General features: G+C 23.3%; 4 protein-coding genes and 1 pseudogene across 6 annotated transcripts in view; 2 read left to right on the forward strand and 3 right to left on the reverse strand.

The window, feature by feature from the left end:
- Positions 1-58: 58 nt before the first annotated feature.
- On the forward strand, positions 59-2,452 carry LOC113550407. Its single transcript, XM_026952210.1, has 5 exons — positions 59-726; positions 1,038-1,285; positions 1,547-1,652; positions 1,726-1,803; positions 2,180-2,452. The coding sequence occupies exons 1-5, from the start codon at positions 420-422 to the stop codon at positions 2,302-2,304; spliced, it is 864 nt and encodes a 287-aa protein (XP_026808011.1). The 5' UTR covers positions 59-419; the 3' UTR covers positions 2,305-2,452.
- Positions 2,453-3,177: 725 nt separating this feature from the next.
- LOC113550412 lies at positions 3,178-4,340 on the reverse strand (annotated as a pseudogene).
- The window catches only part of LOC113550472 (COMM domain-containing protein 4), a 37,012-nt gene continuing 18,815 nt past the window's right edge, over positions 3,990-22,186 (forward strand). For all 3 annotated transcript variants that reach the window (XM_026952315.2, XM_026952314.1, XM_026952316.1), the window contains exon 1: positions 3,990-4,327. The gene's annotated coding sequence lies outside the window, so the exon portion shown is untranslated. The remainder of the gene's footprint in view (positions 4,328-22,186) is intronic.
- On the reverse strand, positions 8,287-17,067 carry LOC113550471. Its single transcript, XM_026952313.1, has 2 exons — positions 16,939-17,067; positions 8,287-9,190 (listed from the first exon to the last, which is right to left on the reverse strand). The coding sequence occupies exon 2, from the start codon at positions 9,187-9,189 to the stop codon at positions 8,578-8,580; it is 612 nt and encodes a 203-aa protein (XP_026808114.1). The 5' UTR covers position 9,190; positions 16,939-17,067; the 3' UTR covers positions 8,287-8,577.
- Positions 17,465-22,048, reverse strand: LOC113550473. The gene is made up of 3 exons (XM_026952317.1): positions 21,961-22,048; positions 19,331-19,490; positions 17,465-17,673 (listed from the first exon to the last, which is right to left on the reverse strand). The coding sequence occupies exons 1-3, from the start codon at positions 22,018-22,020 to the stop codon at positions 17,480-17,482; spliced, it is 414 nt and encodes a 137-aa protein (XP_026808118.1). The 5' UTR covers positions 22,021-22,048; the 3' UTR covers positions 17,465-17,479.

Genomic DNA, 22,186 nt, shown 5'->3' on the forward strand with positions numbered 1-22,186 from the left:
ATATATCTAAATAAAATAAAAAATAAAAATTGTTTACGAAGATAACTTTTAAAATATATCTCTCCAAACACTATTATAGTTGGACTAATATCAGGTAGTTGTAAGTACTAACTAATGACCACGGTCCACAGCAAAGTAACTGATAAAGTTTATGATGTGCAGTGTAAAGTATTTAGTTGTTGATAACACTTGATATCTTGTTTATTTTTTTCTATCAGTTTAATAATATTATAGAGCCTATAATATAGACCTATTAATTGACTATATCTGGTTTATATTTTTATAAGCACAGAATAGATTAAATAGTAGTACCACCATAGACCTATAAACATATATATCTTTCTATAAGTCTATGTATATATTATTATTTTATTCCTTTATCACTGAATGTCATCAATGATAAATTTAATTTAATATTTATGAAATCAAAAACTTTGGTTGTTATTTGTTACCTACCAACTTTAAATGTTTTAATGTTTAAAAAGTTACATTTATTTGTTTGTAATAAGTTAACAGTAATTCGACTAATACTCATAATGTCTAGAATGAGACCAACTCATAACCAAATGAAGTTTTTGGTTGATCAGATGGCCAACGATCAGCAATTGTGTTCGAGTAAATTTACTAAAACATTCACACATAAAATCGCCCAACAGAGATGGGAAAATATTGCTGTTCAATTAAACTCGTTACCAGGAGCAGAGAAAAATTTGCAAAAATGGAAAAAGTAGTTAACTTTGTTTTGTGAAGATATTTATTTTATAATTACAAGTATTTATTTCTGAATCCATAATCTATACTCGGCTGAAACTTTGTTAAAAATACTGTAACCAAACTCTAAGTTCTCTTGCTATTTGATACATTTAATCTTTGCTCTAAGTACCAAAAAAAAAACCAAAATCATAATACAATATTACTCTATAATTATTATTGTAAAATAAAAGCACGTATGAAAATTGGAAAAATTTTTTTCTTTTTAAAAACTTTATTTGCATATTTTTCCTAAATATTTTACTAATTTGTGGTTTTTATATTTTAGACATGGCAAGATACTAGAAATATTACAAAAACAAAAGCTGCAGCTATTAAACGACATCTAGGGGGTACAGGTGGTGGACCAAGTTGTTCAGTTGAATTAAATGCAATTCAAATAGAAACGTTACCTTTATTGAGCAAATCATCAATTAGTGGTCACAGCAATTCGGTTGAATCAATTGTCCAGTTTGATTTTGATGGCTCTACCAAAGATGTGATAACTGGTAAATTAACACATCAATTTATTCTAGTAATAGTCTTACTTAAATCATTGCACACTATAGTTTTTAAATTAAAATAATAGAATATAGAATACTAACCTTATACATTATACTAATGTGTTAAATCAATAATTTATGTGTATGTAATTTCATATTTTTATTAGTTTATTAATAAATATTTTTTGATACCTAATAAAAAAAAGAATATATTTATTTCTCCCAGCTTTTCCTACGATTAACGTAATGATTAATTATAGAAGCAATGATTATTATTATTGTGCTGTGTTTAGAAACTGAAGAACTATGTATGGATTTTGGATTTTGTGGAATCATATATTTGCAATAACAGTGGAAATGAAAATCCTGCATTAATTGCCAAAGAAACAGTTAATTCAAGTAAAATTTACACATACTTAAAACGTAACATTAATGAATAATTTACTGAAATATTTATATTGTTTTACTATAGCTGAAAATGAAAATACCTACAAACATTCAACTTTGAAGCTATCATCTACTATCAATGCTCATAGACCAACTCAACCAAGTATTAACTTAAACAATTTATCATTAATGTGATTAGGGAATAAGCCTTTTCTCATTTTTATTTGTCTTTCATCGTTTTTTGGAGTAGTAAGTAACCTAACTTTTCTTCATTGGCATCTTTTCTAGTAGGGAAGTGAATCTAGTTGGTACTTTGGAGTGTTAAAAGTAAAGAATTCACAATAGTTTAGAGTAGAAAACTGAGATTTTTATTCAAAACTAGCTTTATTCAAATACTAAAATTTTAATTTTTGATGCAAATCTATCCACTTCCCCACCTTTTTAATTTTGGATAGTCATTATTATATTTTATTTATTATTAAAATACAGGCTAAGGTCATTTATACAAAAATTACAATAATTTAATGTAATGTTTATAGAATTGAGAAGAAAAATGACTGTTGCTTCCAAACTCAGCAAAAGCAATACAGAGGCAAATTGTCTAGCTAATATTGCAGAGAAAAAGTGTGACATGAAAGCAGTTTACTACGAGAAAAAAATGTAACTCTCAAAAATTTAAAAACATTCTGAATTTGTAAACTCAAAGTTGCATACATTCCTTTAAAAAACTAGACTGATAAAATTATATTAGACTGATTTTTTTTTTTTCATAGTAAAGTTATGTAAGTTATTACTATTAATTATTATTTTTCTGTTAGCAATGACTATTTTATTTTATTTACTATATTTGTTATTTAAATTTTTAACTAGTTTTGGAGGTTATTTATTTTACCAGATGATTACCCTTTTTTTATGATGTTATTTCATTTTTACAAACATGTTACACATTTTATTTTGTTTTTTGTTATTTTTAATAATAAAGATTTGTATATGTATGAGTTGCATATTTATTTCACAGTATAATTATTATAAAGTAAAATATTTACAGAAGTACAGTTAATAGTTCCTATAATAGCTACCTACCTGTAGTATCTTGTAAAGTTGGAGAGGAGAAAACAATTAAAACAAGTAGGGTTTTCTTAATCTGATGTACCTGTTAGGTGCATTATCTTATCTTCATTGGCAAACTACACAATATCGATAAGTTTGAATATTTTATCCATACTTATATACTTTTATCTATACTTTAGGAATTTAAAAAATAATATAAATCAATACACTGTAGAATGATGATTTTGTGAATAATTTTAACAAATGATTCTATTACCATTTTTATACTGAAATGATTTTAAAAAATCATAGTTTACGGACCATTAATTGTGGTCTATCCACAACTTCATTTTAAGAGAAACCTAAGTGACAGCTATCCCATAAGGGACGAAAATTAAAGGGACTGTACTTAAGTGACAATTTGAATTAACACACTAATGCATAGGTACGGCAAATTATCTTCTGACAGGATATTAAAACAAGGTAGTTATAATAATAATGTATTTATTAAACATTTCTTTGTGATGAATATCTTATTACATTATTTTTTTGTTGTCTTCCTAGACTTAAATCTATGTTTCTGTTGTTTAAATCAGCCAAGTTATCTTTATCTTCTATCATACCCAAATCATCAAGCCCTTGGATATCAGGTTCATCAATCAGCTCTATATTGTTTGTGATACACATATTGTGCAGCACTATACAAGCATTTATAATAGAAGATGCTTTCTCTGGTTTGTAGTGTAAGGTCCTATCTTTTAACAAGTAAAAAAAAATTATTAAAAATTTAATAAACATGTTTGTTAAAGTTAGGTGAAAAAATAAATTTTAAAAGATCTTATCTAAATCGCATTTTTCACACTCCATTGCATCGTTCAATTACGCTTCTAGTTGACATTTGCCTTTTATTATAAAATTCCTCGGATTCAATGGTAGGATTTGATATTGGTGTTAGTAGCCATTGACGCAAAGGGTATTCAGAATCACCTGATAATATATAATTAAATTAATAATAATATACTAAATTATATTTATTAATAAGGACTTATCACTTATGAGAAATTGTATTTACCTTATAAATAAAAATCATTATAATTGCGTCAGTGCAATTCTTGCAATATTGGTAAAACAGAACTGTTGTTTCATACTACATGAATATCGTGAATACTGCCCGGGAATAGTGCATTAACAGTCCTGCTATGATTAAATTATAAGAGTTGTTGATAAGACTGCTTATACAATGATAACGTTTCACCTGATATTATCACAGAATTATTACATGTAATAGTATATTAATTTACACATATTTACATTACATTACATTATTCTATATTACCTATTTGTATTTATTTATATAGTATCCTTACAATAATACCACAGAAAAAATTCTGTGATAATACCATATTACCATGGCTTTTGGCTTATCAAAGGATTTAGAGATTTAGACCAGTAATTAGTAAATACAAAAGGAAATAATTTTGAAAAAATGTTCATACTTTGTTACCTTAAATAATATTTATTAGTTCTATTATTTTTTTACCGTTAATTGTGAACTGTAAAGTTAATCAAAATCAAGTTATTTTTTATTTTATTGTGTGATATTCTTCTTGAAATTAACACTACGCTTGCTTTTTCAGGTAAATTATTCATGTTCCTTATTTAAAATGTAATAACTATTAAATAATTGAATATACCTACAATTATTTATATCTAGTATGATGTCTGAAAATAATGTAAAATATTTTTGTGACTTTCTAATATATATATATAAAGGGGCTAAACTTCACCTAGTCATGTGTATGGATATTAATATATTAACTGATTTATTAGCTATAATTTTTTATTAATAGATTCCAAAAGAGTATAGATCCTACTATAGAAACAATTTTATATTAAATATTTATTTTTATCTATTCAATTTAATTTATTGTTTATTATTAAACTATATTTAACCATCAAAAATTAAAAAAAAATTATAAATTACCTAGTTTGAAATTTATTTTATATCATTAGTATTTTTTTATGCATATACGTTGTGTTATATTATAAATTAAATAGTAAAATAAAATAAGTAATGAATTTAAACTTAGAGATTTCTGCTATTCACATTTATATATTTAAATAGATATTAGCGTCAAACAATAAAAACCCTTGATGATTTTTCTTTATCTATTTTATAAAACAAATGTAAATACCATAAAAACAGTTGATAAAAATGTAATTTTTATATATTACCTAACCTATTGTGTTATTTTTATTTAAAAATTGGATCACACTGATATGGAAGCATTATAATTATACAAAAAAAGAAAAATTAATAATATAAATAAATAAAAAAAAACTCTATCTCCACAATTACAATAATTCAGTTAAATATGATAACTTTCTAGAAGCATTTTATTTTCTAAAATTGTATCATATATACTTTAGATTGTTTTTTAGAGCTATAATACTTATTATGCCTAATAATAAGTAATAACTATGGTTCTGGATTTCTTGCATTTAAATGTTGTTTTTTTTTTGTATAGTAGTTTTAAAATATTCTAGCTAAAGTATAAATATTTTTTTTATAAAATAGTTAAATTAGATCCCAAGTTTGACACTGATTATGAACCAGGGTAGGTGGTAAGGATTATATCTCTTCCATTGACCATTTAATTCTAGAACAAATGTCATCGAACAAAAAAATAATTTTAAATACATTTGTATTGATGAAAAGTGTAGACTATCTGATCATTTTATAATAGTTATTTGTTATCCATGCTTTTAATTACTATAAGAAAAATAGTAAAATATTATAAATTGCAGCAATGATTATTGAGTATGTGATATATGTACAATTGATTGTGGTACATATTTTATTATACTGTAGTAATAATTTGTTAATGTAGATTAAAGTTTAGTTAAGGTTAGGTGCCGTATTTTATTTTACTTAAACCAGGACAAATATCTTTTGTATAAGTTTTTAGTAAAAGTTGTGTACCACTCTAAAAAAGGCAAAACATTATCAGGTCAATGGGATGTCATGTTCAAAATGGATACATTCCTGGCTAAACCTTAATGTAAGGCTACTCTAAATTTAGTCGACATATGATATAAATATTATGGTAATGTCGATCAGCAATGTATGCAATTATTTCGACTTTTAACTGAATAACTATTTTAAAATTTTTAAAGTTTTGTGTCTGAATTATCAATAATCAAAGTATTAGATATATATCAAAATGAGAATTACTGTAAAATTTATGTAAAATATTTTTCAAATAAAAAAGGTTATGTCTGAAAGCTATTAATTACAGCTAAGATGAAATTATGAAAGACCCGGTTATTATGCCAAATCAACTAATATAAAGTTTAAATACTGATTAAACTTATAGATTATTCATTATATAAAATCACAACCAAAATACAAAAGAAAATATAATCATAGTAGTAGGAATTATATTGTTTTTTTTATGTTAAGAGAGATACTGCTAGATACTATTTATCTTGACGATTATGGTTAGATTAGAACATGCCATGTTTCTAAAATTCCCAGATGGTCACCTACCTGGAAACTAGCAATATAACCACTCGTTTAATACTATGCTCAAAAGTTAAAAATTAATAAATTTGACAAAAATCAGTTAACTACTTGAACATCATTAGAAACTACTAATAAATTATTCAATTCACAAAATAACAGAATTCTCTGTAAACAATTTTTTAAACCATAATATTTAAATAAATATTTTTTGTGTTTTTTTATAATCTTTAACAGAATAGCTTAATAATAGATCATTATAGTTAATATTTATTAATTATTATATATACATATTTTTATGACTATTATTTATTAATCACTAGCAAATAGCTTTGAACTTTAGATCAATGTTTCTCAACCTTTGTATTATAACAACACACTATTCAAATATTTCATACTTTGTGAGTTTGTGACATACAATACAAATATAAGAATATTGGATAATATTTAATTTTAATTGGTTATATAAAATTAAAATTAAAAATAATAAAAAAAAAACATAACATAAAAAATAATGATAAATTTTGATGACATATAACTTATTTTTATTAATCAAATACCCATTAATATTTGTAAATTTTGTACGTTTTGTGTCATTTAATATACTTTGTGATACATTTGAAATTATCTCATTACACACTGGTTGAGAAATACTGATGTAGATAATAGACATCTTTGATTGTAGTAATAACAAGTAAGCTTAAGTAAAAACTACAAATATGTTAATTTCTAATTAGTATTGGTACATATTGGTCGAATATGCAAAATAATATATTTTAATTTATAAGCCTAAACTTAATCATGATGCCCTCCGCTATAAATATGTTTTAGATCTGTATTTGATTTGACAATCTTGTATATTTTGTAATATTTTATACAAAAAGCCTTACCTGTAGAATTTTTTATAACTATATTGTACCCACCACCCATGTAATATTACAAAAATATATATGAGGCCTAAGAAATAAAGGTTAAGTTTTTTGGAGTATTTTACCCTTCCCTATAAATTCATCATATTTAAATTTTAAGCATCAATATAAAATACTTTTCTTCTTCAATCTAATATTATTCCATGTATAAAAAATAATAACAAAATGTTTGTCAGAAGAAAAAAAATAATGAAAATTTAAATTATTGATAAGTATAAAGACATAAAACATGTACTCAAATTGGTAAAAACACTAATAGACAGGGTCAAACAAAATTATGAATTATAAATATTATACATGTATACATAATTGTAATGTCCATTCCTACAACTTTGGTTATACTCAATAAATATTAAATTACTAATTTAGTAAAAATAATATAATTATTTAAGCCATCTATATGTCAGCTTTTAAAAGGATTGTGATAAGTTCATTATATTATAGAACAGAGGTCAAAGCATTAACTACAATGTATTAAACCTCTTCTTTTCATTACTAATCCACCAGGATTTCCACTATTTTTAATGTCTTGAAATACTATTGTCTATTTATGTAACAACAGCGGGGAAAAAATCTCATATAAATTAATGTGAACTTTGCCAGCACCAATAGCTTGTACAGTAAATGGTAAATGCTATAACTATGTTAATTATTTAGTTGTAAATTACTTAATTAGGTAACATGTGTGTTATTAGCGCAACTTGAATTTTTTAATTTATTTTAAGTACAGCTCCTAAAAAATTTTTATTTAGCTACTAATAATTTTGAGGTGGTTTAATTGTTTTGAGATGTCAGGTGGAGAAGGCTTGCCTTGTATACTTGTCATTATTACTTAAAGTGTTTTATTACTTTTTAACTAATTTATTTATTTATTAATAATTTTAATAACCCCCTCGTAAATCAGTTTACCAAACCGTTTTTATCATTTAATTTTATATTGTACAAAATGAATATTAAATTTAGTAAATAGGTACATTATATAGATACTTAATACTTGTAAAAATTGTTGAAGCTACATTATCTTTATTTTTAAACCCTAAACGTGTCATGAAATATGAATCTTGATCAATATAATTATTTAAATTATTTATAGGTACATAGAAAATTACATTTATCAATTATCACATAGAAAATAATATAATTTCAAGATTAATTTTTATTTAAAAATCTTGAAGATTTTGTAAATAGTGTTAACAATATAATATAAATCATAATATTAACTTAATGTAGAACAATATAGAACAATAACTACATTCCGTTATCTAATCACAAATATGTTTATTTTGATAATACATAATATACGTTTCTACCAATTTAACACTACCTAAGTAAGCTTATCGTCACTTAAGTAAGATTAGGATTAAATTATTTTTGTTTTTATAGTAAAGTTTGACAAAATTGAATGCGCCTATCATCAACTATAAAGAAATCATATTTATTTATCACCGGTAGATCGTTTTCCACCCCATGGAAAAAAATCGGAACTTCTCCTCATACTTTTAATACCAGCGTATCGAATGCCTTTCTTTTCTTCTGGATCCCTTGACCAGTCTGAGAAAATAGTAAACAATGCATGAATTCCTTTGGTCATTTTATTTCTATAATTGTTTTTATCTTGTTTAATCCCATTAATTTCCTTTTTATCCATTTGGTGTTCAAGTATTTCTCCATTATCATAACCATCTAATTCACTTCTTTTTCCACCCCAACTTGAAAATGTTTGTTTAGGTCGACCGTGTTTATCCGATGCTCGTTTTCCTCCCCAACTGGAAAACGCTGGACGTTTTCCTCCATATGGATAAGTGCTTTGTCTTTTTCCACCCCAACTGGAGAATACCGTCTTCTGTCGACGTTTTTCTGGTAAATCCAATTTATTTAGATCAACTAGACTCGAGGATTTTTCCAGTAGATCGCATATATCGGTGCTAGGTTCTACTTGGCATATATCAAACACTTCTTGTAAGGATATAATCTCATCTGACTTAATTTCCCGGTTAGTGAGTTTCATTAGAACCAGCAACAACCAGGGTAAACCAATTTTTACCATGCTGGAACATAAATTTTATAAAAATAACTAAACAATTATTAAATATTTTAATAATCAAACAATATTTACTTAACGTTACTCAATTATATATATTTATTAGATTTTAACTCTATTCATAAACATTGTTAGATACTTTTACAGTATGCAAAGTGATTCTTATATCAGTAAACCCTCTCAATATCTTAAAAAGTATTAATATTGATTTTTGTAGACAATTTAACGCCGCATAAATACAAAACTTTTGAAAACATATATTTTCCAAGTTACTTAATTTTTAAATAACAGCAAACATTTTTAATTTCAAATTCTAAAACCGAATATTTTTTTGAGAATTTTGATAAATAAAAATCAAATTTTATAAGAGCATTTATAATTTTAAATCAAATGAACAGAGTAGAGTGCACAAAAGCAGACCTGGATTGGGCTGGAAAGCTACTGCGCTAAGAGCGGTGGGCCACAAGATTATTTTGATACATGGGCAGTTATTACAAAATAATAAACTTCATATTACGTGAAAAAATATTTTTCAAAACATTGATACTTATTGAGTTAATGGTAATGATACACAATAAACCATTCCATTCATATAAAATGATCTTATTTTGTATACTATAATTATATAATTGTCACTAGTGGTTAAAAAGCAAAACAAAAACTACTTTTTTCTAATAAATAAATTAATTTAACTATAAAATTATTGTTTATCAAGTTAAAGCTATCTATTATATAAGTGCTAATTATAATTAAATTAATCTTATTAAAAATGACTTATTTATTATTTAGCTATATATCTATTATACCTATACATATTTATTATTATGTGCGTGTGTTTATATATTTTACGGATTCATACAATAATAACACGGGTTTGTAAACGAGGGGATCTTTTTTATTCCCTCTGGTGTAAATTTAACAAGGAAGGATATTTTTTGTAGACGTGTCTCACCTTTTTTGGTCATTGGAGACTATATATGGACAGGTAGTTAATTTTCTACGTACCAAAATTTGATGAATGATTTAAAATTGAAAAATTGTTTTCTCAACTCGTCAATTTTACAAAATATTAATTCATGAACAAAAATAATTCTGATCTGTGTATATAATAAGCTATATATTCGTAATATAGTTATGTTTTTATTCACCCTATTTTTAATTTCTATAAAGTAAAAATTAAATTTAATTAAATTGTATTATAGTGCATATATAGGTACCAGTAAAAATCATTAAAAATCATATTTATAAAATTAGATTTTCAAACATAATTTTAGAACACTTTATATTTCCGTTGCTCCCGTTCATCAATCCATTAGTTACCATGCATACACATATTTTAATACTGTATAATTGAATAAATGAATACTAGCCAGTATTAAAAAAACACAAAATATAAGCGTTTAATGCATATTAGCCCGAGATTAATTTATTTTTGATTTATAAATTATCAGTGAATATTTATATAAAAAAAAAAAATAATAATATTAATATCAATTATTTTATTCAAATTAAATTCTAGAACTTTGGGACATGAGTTTCTAAACTGGTAACACTCAAGAATTCAGGACAAATGATCACCCGAATAATAATTAGTACTTACTTAACTTATTATTTGATAAAATGCTTAGATTTTCAATTTAAAAGGTGGTTTTGGATATAAAATTTTATCTAGTTTACTAGTATAGTAGTATATACCTACTTTAAAAATGTGTAGTATTTTACAAAATAATCGGTGGAAAAAATACTAAAAAAAGTAAAGAAAATGAAAATGTTTACGATAAACCAGTTTTCAATTAATTAAGTTTTTTATTTTGTTACAATTCAAAAATGAATAACCGTTAATACTTAAAATTTTTATCAAATGTTTACGGTTGCATTTCCTACACGTGATATAATTTATTTTCTAAATATTTTGATCCTTTTTAACCTGTTTAAAGAAAATCGAAATTTTTGATTTTATTTTATAGATGTCAGTAAAAAAAAATACGATTAAGTAATAATATTTAAAAATACAAAATTCGCTACTAATATAAGTGATTAATTTCCCAGTTGAAAAATATTGAAAATTTATAATCACATTTTTATTTAGTAAGCATTTCAGTATTTAGAAGTTTGTCAAAATTTATCAAAATCTTTAAAATTAAAAACATATATATTCCTAGAAACCTAGATAACTAATATTTTCACCAAATATTTATACTATCATTTTCTATGCATGATTTAATTTTCATAACATTTTGACTCAGCTATTTATGGGTTAGATTTCGATTTTTTTATAAATGTCTATAAAAAAATTATCCACTGGATCAAAATTCATGAAAATTTAATATAAGATTACACAAGTTGTTCTTTCATCTGTATACAAATTATAAAATTATATATGCACAATTTTTTTATATGCATTTAAAATTCAAAGTTTTACAAAATTCTTTTAAATCAAGAATTTAACTACATCAAACTACAATTATTTTTTTGTAAAAAATGTGTAAAATCTTCAATTTGTATAGCTTAGATATGAATATTAAATACATTGTTCTTCATTAAATTATTTTGATTAATCTAACGTATAATACTAAAAGTAAAATTAATTTTTTGATTAGCAATTTCAAATATATATCATGAAATATAGTTAGTGATAAAGACTGACAGATCGACTCCGCTCAGAATCGTTTTTCGTATACCATGGTATGTTATTGAATTAAAATTTAACACACTTATTACAGTAATCAATTTGACACCTAATGCGTACAGTAGATACTAACTTAATTATCTTTTTTTGTGTGATACTAATATGAAGAACAATTGTATTTTGATTGACTTCAAAAACGTCTACAATTGCCTTAAATAAATCTAAATAAAATAATGCATTCCCTAAAAAGTTATAACGGAAAACAAATGAGTAAATGATTATTTATTTAACTTATTGTTTACTTTTATAACTATTTATTTTATTTATTGCTTTCTTTTCCACTTTAACGTAAATTACTTTTTGATGTAGATACGCGTGTAACTTACGTTGGAACTTAATCTAACCCTCCCTTTACCGTTTAACACCATTACCGTAGTTGTGCATCTATTAATATTTAATAATCATGATCCTTGAAGAATATACTTTGTAAAGTTAAATAATATTAATTTAATATTATTTAATCACTTATTTTTAATTAAAGTCCTCAATTATATCATAGTTAAAAAATTATACCCCTGAAGTTAATTACAATAGCAAATTATTCAACAATTTAAAACATAATATACCTTTTACTAAGATACAAATACATAAGAATATTTTTCATTTATTTAGAAAAGATAAAATGTTATAGCTATACACAAAAAAAAATCATAGTTGTTGTCCCACAATATACATTAAAATAAATATAATAAAATAAAATTATTAATTAATAAAATAAATATAAATAAAAGGCAAAATTCAAATATTGAATGAAATGGCATTTTTAGTATCAATTTTTCATGGTTTATGTCAGTGTCTCAAAATACAGTTAACTCGCGACATAACAACGAGAAACTGTTGATCCCTTCAAAATACCGTGATACTTATCGAATATCATTGTAACGAACTCTTCGATATTCACAGTCCCTTGAAATTCGTTATACCACGAGTTGATTGTATAACTAAATAGCAAATTATGAAAAAAAAATTAAAACTAGGTTCATAAATATATAGAATATACTTAAACTAGATTACGAATAGTATATAAATATCATTTATCAAATTATAAATAAAACATTATTTATCGAATAATAACAATTAATTTTTTTTTAAATTTTGTTTATATACACTTTAAATATTTTATACTTGTGTTTATAACGAATAATATTCGTTTTTAAGTAATCATTTGTCGCTGAAGAGTATTCCAAATTTTTCGAAAACCTTTTTATACACTGGAAATGAGATACAGATAATAGTATAGAAGTATAAAAAATATCTATGTTATAATAAGCCAAGTTTCGAAGATTATTACTTATGCGATTATTCTATTATAGTAGCTTTTGGAATCGCGAATATAAATGTATTTATTTTATAATTTTGTCTGTTATTTTTACTGTAATCATCATCTAGGGTAAAACAAATAATGATTCAATTTCCAACTTTGAGGGTAGTTTCTGTTTAAAAAAATGGATCTAGTCAATACTAAGGTTCAAAAGTAAAAAATACTTAATATTTTTTAATAACCTGAATGTATATCTAATGGATATTTTTACTCAAAACCAATTTTTTACAAAATCGGTTTTGATGTAATTCAAAAACTAATTACTGTTGATGCTTGAAATCACCAAATAATTATAATATAATTTCCGACACATGGTATAATTTTCAAAGTACATTGACTCTGAGCTATTTATTGAAAATCTCAATTTGTTTGAAGGTTTTTTCTATAAATGTCGATTAAAATTTAAAACTAAAGAGCTTGACAATTAAATACTAGATTTCTTATAAGTAATTCATACTGCTATCATAAAATCTTAATATATGCAACATACATAAACATTAAACACACATTTTTTTTAAAAATATTTTAATTCTGATTTGGTCGAATTTATATATTTAAACGAAAAATATTCTAAATATAATTATATAATATTATAGTTATTTTGTTGTAATTTTAAAGTACTATTTGCGGGTACATGAAACATAAAGCTTGTACGTTAAACTTTAAATGTTTACTATTGTATTTTTTATAATTACACACCATGTTATTTTTAAATGCAATGTTTTCGGAAAAAATTAATTCAACATACTGTAATGCTAATTTTAAAATATATTATTTTAATATTAATATAAATATATTATAAAACAGACATCTTCGTTCAAAATCATTTTTCATATGCAATGATTTTTCATTGAACTCAAATTTAAAATATACATTACAGTGGCTTAATACTCCTTGATTACAAGATGCAACTGGGCACTTTCTGTGTAGTAGAGTGGTTACCAACATTCTCTCATTTTTATTAACAATTTTCTTAAAAAATACTGATAAATTAAAAGTTATTTCAACTACAGGTTATACGAAAATTATCCCGATTGACGAACCTGAGTGCTGAGGCGATAAAGTTTTCATGCCCCACGACTGGGTTATAACAAACCAGTACCTAAATATTTAGTAATATTATATCTACACAATATAATATATTAAACATATCCACTTAATACATTTTTAAATACAAATGAGTACATAGCATATCATATGACCGCGTTTATTGTGTTATTCACCGTTGTTTATATATAGGTACTTTAAATATGTTTCATATCCTCGATTTTATCAGTAGGCACTAGATAATATTACTGTAATCATCATGTCATTGCAAAGTTTATTTGAAGACCTCTACAGCCCTTGCAATGACTTGACTCAACTCATTTAATCAAAAACTTTGACAAAACCTATATTAATTTTCCTGTTCAGAAGCAGTTAAACTATGAAAGATATTTATGTTTTAAAACAAAACTATTGTTTTTGGGACAAACCTATTGTTATGAATAAAACAATAAATATTTTGTTGGATCGTTTTAAAATGAAAGATTGTTAATTAATTAAAATGTAATTATAATATAGATAATATCTAAAATACTACAATAACAAATTCTCTAGGCGTTTTTGTTTTTGTTTATTTAGTGCACAGTGTTTTCGATTATCCGTATAACATATTTATTAGATTCAATATTATTTACAAATTATTCGAAATAAATGGAATAAAATAATATTAATTATATATACGTAGTGAACAAAATAGTGCAAATAGTAAAAGATTAAATTTAATTACTAAAGAAACTTAACTTTTTTATTATATAAGATTCAATAATTTTCTACAGATTTATTTTTAATTCGATATTATATATATGACATATAAATATAATAGTATGCAATATTGTATCTATATGTTATTTAAACTATTTTATGTTTTAAGTTTAAGTATAATTTATTATCTATTAAAAAACAAAATCACACTCAGTTCTTTAGGAAAATAATGATCAATATTTTAAATAGATAATTAATTGCTAATAACTTTTTCTTAAGAATTTTAAAAGTAAAGGAATATTTTTTTTTTAAATAATTGATAAATAATGAATTATTTTATAACAATTTAATGACATTTATTTTCAAAAACAAGAAAACATGAAAAAATTAATAAATAATCATATTTTTTCAAAAACTATTAAAAAATTCTTAAATTGCTTTTATCTACTTCAACAGTTTAATCTGTGCTTAATTTCTGAACTAACTTATCTCTGAGTTCAACATGAAGAAATAATATTATTTTTACTATGAAGTATGAATATGCTTTAATAAACAATAACAATTAAAAAAAAATGTTTAGATGATCATTGTTTTTTTTATCTATGTATTACCTAAATAATAGCTACTTTATGACTGTATATATAACTTAAGTACAATTATTCATAAGTACAACTAAAAATCTAAGTATAATACTTTTTTAATTAATCTTATATACAGATATCGTAAATCAAATTTAAATCGTTATTTAATTTTTTTCAATTTTGTTTAGTTGTGCAAGTAATTTATAACTTTTATTTCAATAACCACGACATATTTAAACTACAAAAATTTATAATTTATATAATTAATTATACAAACTTTAAATCAGTTAACGATAAAACTATAAGTCTTTTAAAATGCGAGGGTTTAATTATATAATGTTTTTGATTATAACAATATTTAAAAATAATTTATTCTTTTTTTATATACCTACCTATAGTGTCCTTATTATTATTATTTATATTTAAAAATTTTATCTAACAAAGAATTCTCAATATTATAAAACCTTATGACTTAATAAAAGCAAATAGTTTAAAAAAACAAAGTTATGTTCAGAGTCTATACTATAGACAATAAATTAATAATTCATGTTTTGTGTTTTAATATTTTGTTTTATAACCATAAACAAAAATTTCGCGTTTATTTTATTTAATCATATTCTGAAATTGTTAGTTTGATTAGGTTTTCACTTTAAGCTTGGAAAATCTCGATTAATCTTTTTTTAAACCATCTATTATTGAAATTAGTTTAAAATGTATTAAATATTTTTTTTCCCTTTCGATATTGGTTTAAATTAAGATTTTATTATATTGACGTCTAAAAAGTAAAATGTAAGTACTTTTTACAATATCTACATAATATTTGATATTTTATACAGTATTATGTTATAATTGTATTTATTTTATATTTTATACCATTTATTAATTTGTCAAAAAAAAAAAATAATAACAAACAATTTTACACAAAATAAATTTGTATAAATATTGTTTAGTTGCTATTTTTATAAATATGAATTTAAAAGAATATTAAATCCGTATAGCTAGTATAAAATTATAATATATAAATTTTTTTTTTTGTGTAATTATTATCAATACAATATAATATACCTATTTATAAATATTATTAGTAATAATTTATTACTTACAATAGTAAGTTGGTACCTATTTTCTATATATTTAACACAACAATACTAATTATTAACTAACTAAAGTTAAAAAATAATTAATTTCTATTGACCGGTATGTTAATTTAATTTTTCATAAATGAAGTAATATTTTTACTTTTAACCAAATATGTTAATGCTTTTAGGATACATATCTGTATTATTTTTATCTAATAATTAGATTTGAAAATTTAAAACCTTTACATGAAACAAAAACCTGCAGTATTATTTATAAATAAGAATTCAAACTGATATTGTGAATTTTTATATATTACATGTTTATTAATTTTATCTTACCTGTATTATTGCGCTGGAATCCCTACGGCTACAGTTATCGCCACTACCAGATCAGCTTTTAAAAGGATATCAAGAGAGCGCTTAAAGATATATACTCTCCGAATGCGATGGGTGGCGCTTTATTTCTTTTGCAACAAGTAGGCGTGACGTGTTGTCACACGCATTGGTATTTATTTTTATTGCAATGCACATACACTCCCTTATATAATAATAAAAATATGGTAATATTGTTCTATACTGTTTAAGGTTTTTTATATGATTATTATTATTTCAACGAGTTATTTTTGTATCGTTTTATGAGTTCATACGCTGTTAAACTGTTCAAAAATAATAAATATATAATGTAGGTACACAGACTATTAATCTTGATGTTATTTGTTTCAAATGTGTTGGAGTTATTTTGGTTATATGAAACATAGTATTTTAGTAAAACAATAACATTAAAACAAATTAATAAACCAATAAACATTTTATTTTTATTTATTATAGAAATTATAAATTACTACATGATAATTTATTGTCAAATAGTAACAACGAGTTTTTATTTAATTTTGTTATCAGACTCGTCTCTATAACGATAATTTGAATTCGTTGATAGTCTTGAAGCTGTCGGATGCTTCCAACTATTTCCTCTCCGTCCTCTTGTAACCCAGAAATAGTCATCATCTCCCTCGGCTCTTCTATCGATTGTTAGCCACATTGGCTCATCGACGTAAAGTGGCTTTTCTAAATGTCCTTAAAAATTAAACATTATCAATAATTAATAAATATTTTTAGTAATGTTAATCATATGCTTCATATTATTTTATAAAAGTTTACAGCCAAAATAGATTTTATGACCATACATAATTTAAAATTTAACCTATATTGACAAAAAGCTTTAATATTTATTATAATTTACAAATTGAAAAGTACATATTTATTGATATAAGATCTTTACTTACTTGATTAAATGCATTTATTTAATAATCAAGTATAAGTACCTACATGAAATGAATTGTTTTTATTAATAACATTAATATTATTTTTATTTTTATTTATATTGCATATTGCTATATCAACATTAGTGTTCAATATACTTGAGTAATTCTGCTAACAGTACTCCACAAAATAATTGTTATAACTACTTTAATCGTCTTAACTTAAAATAATTATAAGTCATAACTAATTAACTAAACCTTCGATTGACTACATCCGAATTGTATGCCGTGTACTCACTAGTTTATTTATCATGCGCTTATGTGTATAATTTAAATTTTTTTTGAATTTTCTAATTTGGCACTTCAATCCAACGATACATACGTATACATGAATTTTGTGACTATTTCTTAGAAACTTATGTGACGGCTAACCGTTTATTTACACCATCTATTTGGCTGAATTTTCTAATTCTACAACGCGTAAATCTATTACTAATCTTTTTATTCCAAACTGAATAGAATGTTTTACTCTCCAAATTCTAGTATATTTCAATTAGTTGATGTTTTAAAGCATGTACAATGTGATACATGTAAAAATGCGTAGTTTAAATTTATATAATAAACGTTGAGACTTGAGAAATATTCTAAAAAGAAAAATGTATAAGTTTAGTGATGACACAATTTAAAAATAATGAAATTAGTAGAATTTTATTTGTAGAAAAGTTGACATTTATGGCGTTGCTGACCTTAAAATAAATAAAATAATATTTACTGTGTTAACTTCTCCAATATTTATATATTTTATTTTAATGTAACAAAAGACTGTTCCTTCAGCGGAAAAGTAAGTTAGATTATTTTATTTAGTAAAAGTATGCAGGGCATGCAATTTGGATAGACCCCACTAAAGGATAGCTTGCAATTTAGACATTCCAATTCATTTATTTATTATTATTTTTTGTATGCAATTCAGATGTATCGGTTCGATTTGTTTTGAAATTCTAATTTAGAATAAAAAATTAAAAAAATATTATCTTATAATAATTTTAAATTACTTGTGTAAAACAAAATTCAGTCTTCATAAATAATTACAATAATTGTCGATATAATGAGTGTTTATTGTGAAAAGATTGCCTTGTATGAACTTATACACAATAATTTCATACATAAATAAGGTTTAAGTAAATTTAAATTATATATTTATTTTTTTTCGACGATAATAGATAATTATTATCAAAATTGTATCCATTTTAATAGATATTATACCTAATTTTAATCCCCCCCTGGAAATACTGTTTGAATAATAATATTGTGCCGAAATTATCTTATCTAAACTAAAACTATAAATTAAAATATTTTATTTTATTAAAAAAAAAAGTAACTCATATAATAGGAATATAATTTTATTATTCCGTACAACCCAACTTTATGTTTAAATACTTGTTCATTGTCTATTAATATTATATTTATTTTACCATTTAAACTATTCATGTTATATTTCCTCTCCAAGTATTGTTTGAATTTAGGTTCCGGACTATTTCTTCGACCTCGTGAAGGCCAAAAATTAGGATCATCGTTTTCACCCAAAACTGCGCTGATATCGGCTCTTGAAATTCTTGCATCGCCATTTATAAGCTATAAAAATTACGAATTTGATTTTTTACCAAAAGTTTAAGTATTCACTACAGTGACATTCAGCGGTGTCACGTTTAAAGCTTCAGTATTACGTTTTGTCTTGGATCTTGTTTTATAAACACGAGAGTCGGTTTTCATCTTCTGTATCTATATATATATATATATGAGTATGTATACCCAACTCCAGGAATTTGTATTAGAAGTGTATGCAAAGGAAACAGTATAATAGTATTTTACGAGTATGAAATGGAATTAAACATACGGGGTTATATTATTAAAGTCTGGTTCTAAAAATATATTCTTTAAATCTTAGTCATGTACTACATTTATAATATGTTAAAATGATTTAAATTATTAAAAATAATTAATAATTGCTTTTTATAATGTGTGTTTAGGAACACAGAGCTGAGCGTTAAAATTAGATTTAAAATGATTATTGTCTATGATTATAACCCATTTTTTTATTTAATATTAAAGAGAAATAGATATAGGATTGAATATAGTTTTTTTTTAATTATTGTTTCGAATTTTTAGAGATCTCCATTTATTGATGTTTTTCGATGTGTAACTTGTAATATTTTATAAATTATCCTTCGATACATATAAATTAAACTTTGTTTTTTATTTAATATATTTATATTTGTTATAGTTTTAAAATAGAAATTGTTAAAATGATTATCACGCGAAAACGTCATTCTGTTATCCAAGGGTGTACAACCAAATTGTAAAAATAATCAAAGAATAATTATTTACAATTTATTAAAGAAATAAAATAGTTTAATAAAAAATTATCGATATTTTTAAATAAGTTTTTGGATACAATGATCCGGTAATATTTATAAATACTTACAATTATAATCTCAAATTAAAAGTTATTGAAAAATACTTATTAAATATTTAATTAATTCACCACATCAATTAAAGTGAACTTTAAACCATGAAAAGTTGTATAATCAATTGTAGTAAACATTTTTATGAACTTTGTAAAAATCGAAAATTAGCCAACAGTTTTCTTTCTAGTTAGAAAATTTATAAAAATTTTAATATTTATACCAAAAATATAAAAATTTAATACAAGGTTTTTGATTAGTTCTCCGATCTGTATTCAACAAAAAATTTCAACCCCAAAGTAACACTAATTTTTTATGGACCATTAAGTTCAAATTTTTACGACATTATAATATATTATATATTATTATTATACATATATCTGTAGTATAACTATTTCTTCTCGAAAAATTTTTGTTTTAATTTAAAACAAATTATTATTGATACTTGAAATTTTCACCAAACTGTTATGTCTCTATTTCCTAAACATAATGCAATTTTCTTAATATTTTGATTCTTTTTGAGCTATTCATAGATATTTTAAATGTCTATGTTTCTATTAATGACGATAAAAAATTATTTGCTGGGTAAATATTCTTGAACATTTTATACAAGATATAAGTTGTTTTTATATTTGTAAATAAACACTAAAAATACATTTTTTTTCATATACCTACATTTTAAATTAAAATGATAACAAAATTTGTCAAAACATCGAACATTTACTTACATTTAGTTAGTAAATACATAAATTTTTTTATAAAAAATTTAAAAAATCTTCAATTGTTATAACTAAGACTGACAATATAATATATAATCATAATTATTTTTTTATAAATATTTTAAGTCTAAATTTAGATGTAATTACTTATTTTCATGATTTATGACAACATTACTTGTTTTGTTTTAATTAAAAACATTATTTGCGGAGACTTAAAAATTTTATGTGTAGGTATTATAAATTTGACTATATTCAATGACATTTTACAATTCATAGATTACTTTTAACTTTTAAGATATTATTACCATTTATACTACGAATCTATTCACACTGTTTTACGGTACCTAAAATGGTATTGACTCAAAAAATAATAATATAATAAATGCAATGTTTTCGGTAAAAATTAAATCGACCTACAGTAATACATACTAATAATAAAATATGTAGCTTTAATAGCTACCTATATTAAAAAAAAAACATATCATGAAATATACTTAGTGATATAGCCTGATAGACAGTCTCCTCTCAGAATCATTTTTCGTATAAAATTATGTATTATTGAATTCAATTTAAACACATTCATTACAAAAACCTATAAGACACCTATTATACAGAAAAGTGATACCCACTTACTCGTCTTTCAAAATTCAAATTTCTAATATTTTAAAAAATATAATTTATTTTAATTTAACTTTATATTTAAAATAGTAAATATTTCTAGATTTTTGAAAATAAATTTGTTAAGTACTTAAGTCTTTAAAATGTTGCTAAATCATTGAATTACATTTAATTATGTTTCTTTTTTAATCAGCGTCTGTTGTGGTATATTCATTAGTTATATATAAAATATGTTTTAATATTTATCAAAAATTATTGTTAATACAAATAATAAAAATAATAATTTAATATCAAACGATGTACCTGTACAAAATAGGCGACACCTATTAAGTATAACTTTGTTCTTGCGTCCATGAGCTCCATGACGTCCAGTTCGAATGTCCATCTTTTCTTAGGAACTACGTGTATTTATAGACCTTACAACCCTTACATTATTATGTTTACACGTACCTTAGTTTGGACACACCAGGTGATCGCGATGATTAACTCTGGGATCGGTACCTACTCCCATTTTAATCTTGTTCATGGC

The sequence above is a fragment of the Rhopalosiphum maidis genome, chromosome 1, assembly GCF_003676215.2.
Source record: "Rhopalosiphum maidis isolate BTI-1 chromosome 1, ASM367621v3, whole genome shotgun sequence".
NCBI classification, from domain to species: Eukaryota; Metazoa; Arthropoda; class Insecta; order Hemiptera; family Aphididae; genus Rhopalosiphum; species Rhopalosiphum maidis.

Excerpts from the sequence above, each read along its gene's own strand:
- LOC113550407 (XM_026952210.1), top strand. The coding sequence starts at position 420 with ATGAAATCAAAAACTTTGGTTGTTATTTGTTACCTACCAACTTTAAAT. Across the intron at positions 1,286-1,546 it reads TAACACATCAATTTATTCTA|AAACTGAAGAACTATGTATG; the intron begins GTAATAGTCTTA and ends TGCTGTGTTTAG. Across the intron at positions 1,653-1,725 it reads CAAAGAAACAGTTAATTCAA|CTGAAAATGAAAATACCTAC; the intron begins GTAAAATTTACA and ends GTTTTACTATAG.
- LOC113550471 (XM_026952313.1), bottom strand. The coding sequence starts at position 9,189 with ATGGTAAAAATTGGTTTACCCTGGTTGTTGCTGGTTCTAATGAAACTC.
- LOC113550473 (XM_026952317.1), bottom strand. The coding sequence starts at position 22,020 with ATGGAGCTCATGGACGCAAGAACAAAGTTATACTTAATAGGTGTCGCC. Across the intron at positions 19,491-21,960 it reads GTGTCGCCTATTTTGTACAG|CTTATAAATGGCGATGCAAG; the intron begins GTACATCGTTTG and ends TAATTTTTATAG. Across the intron at positions 17,674-19,330 it reads TAACATGAATAGTTTAAATG|GACATTTAGAAAAGCCACTT; the intron begins GTAAAATAAATA and ends TTAATTTTTAAG.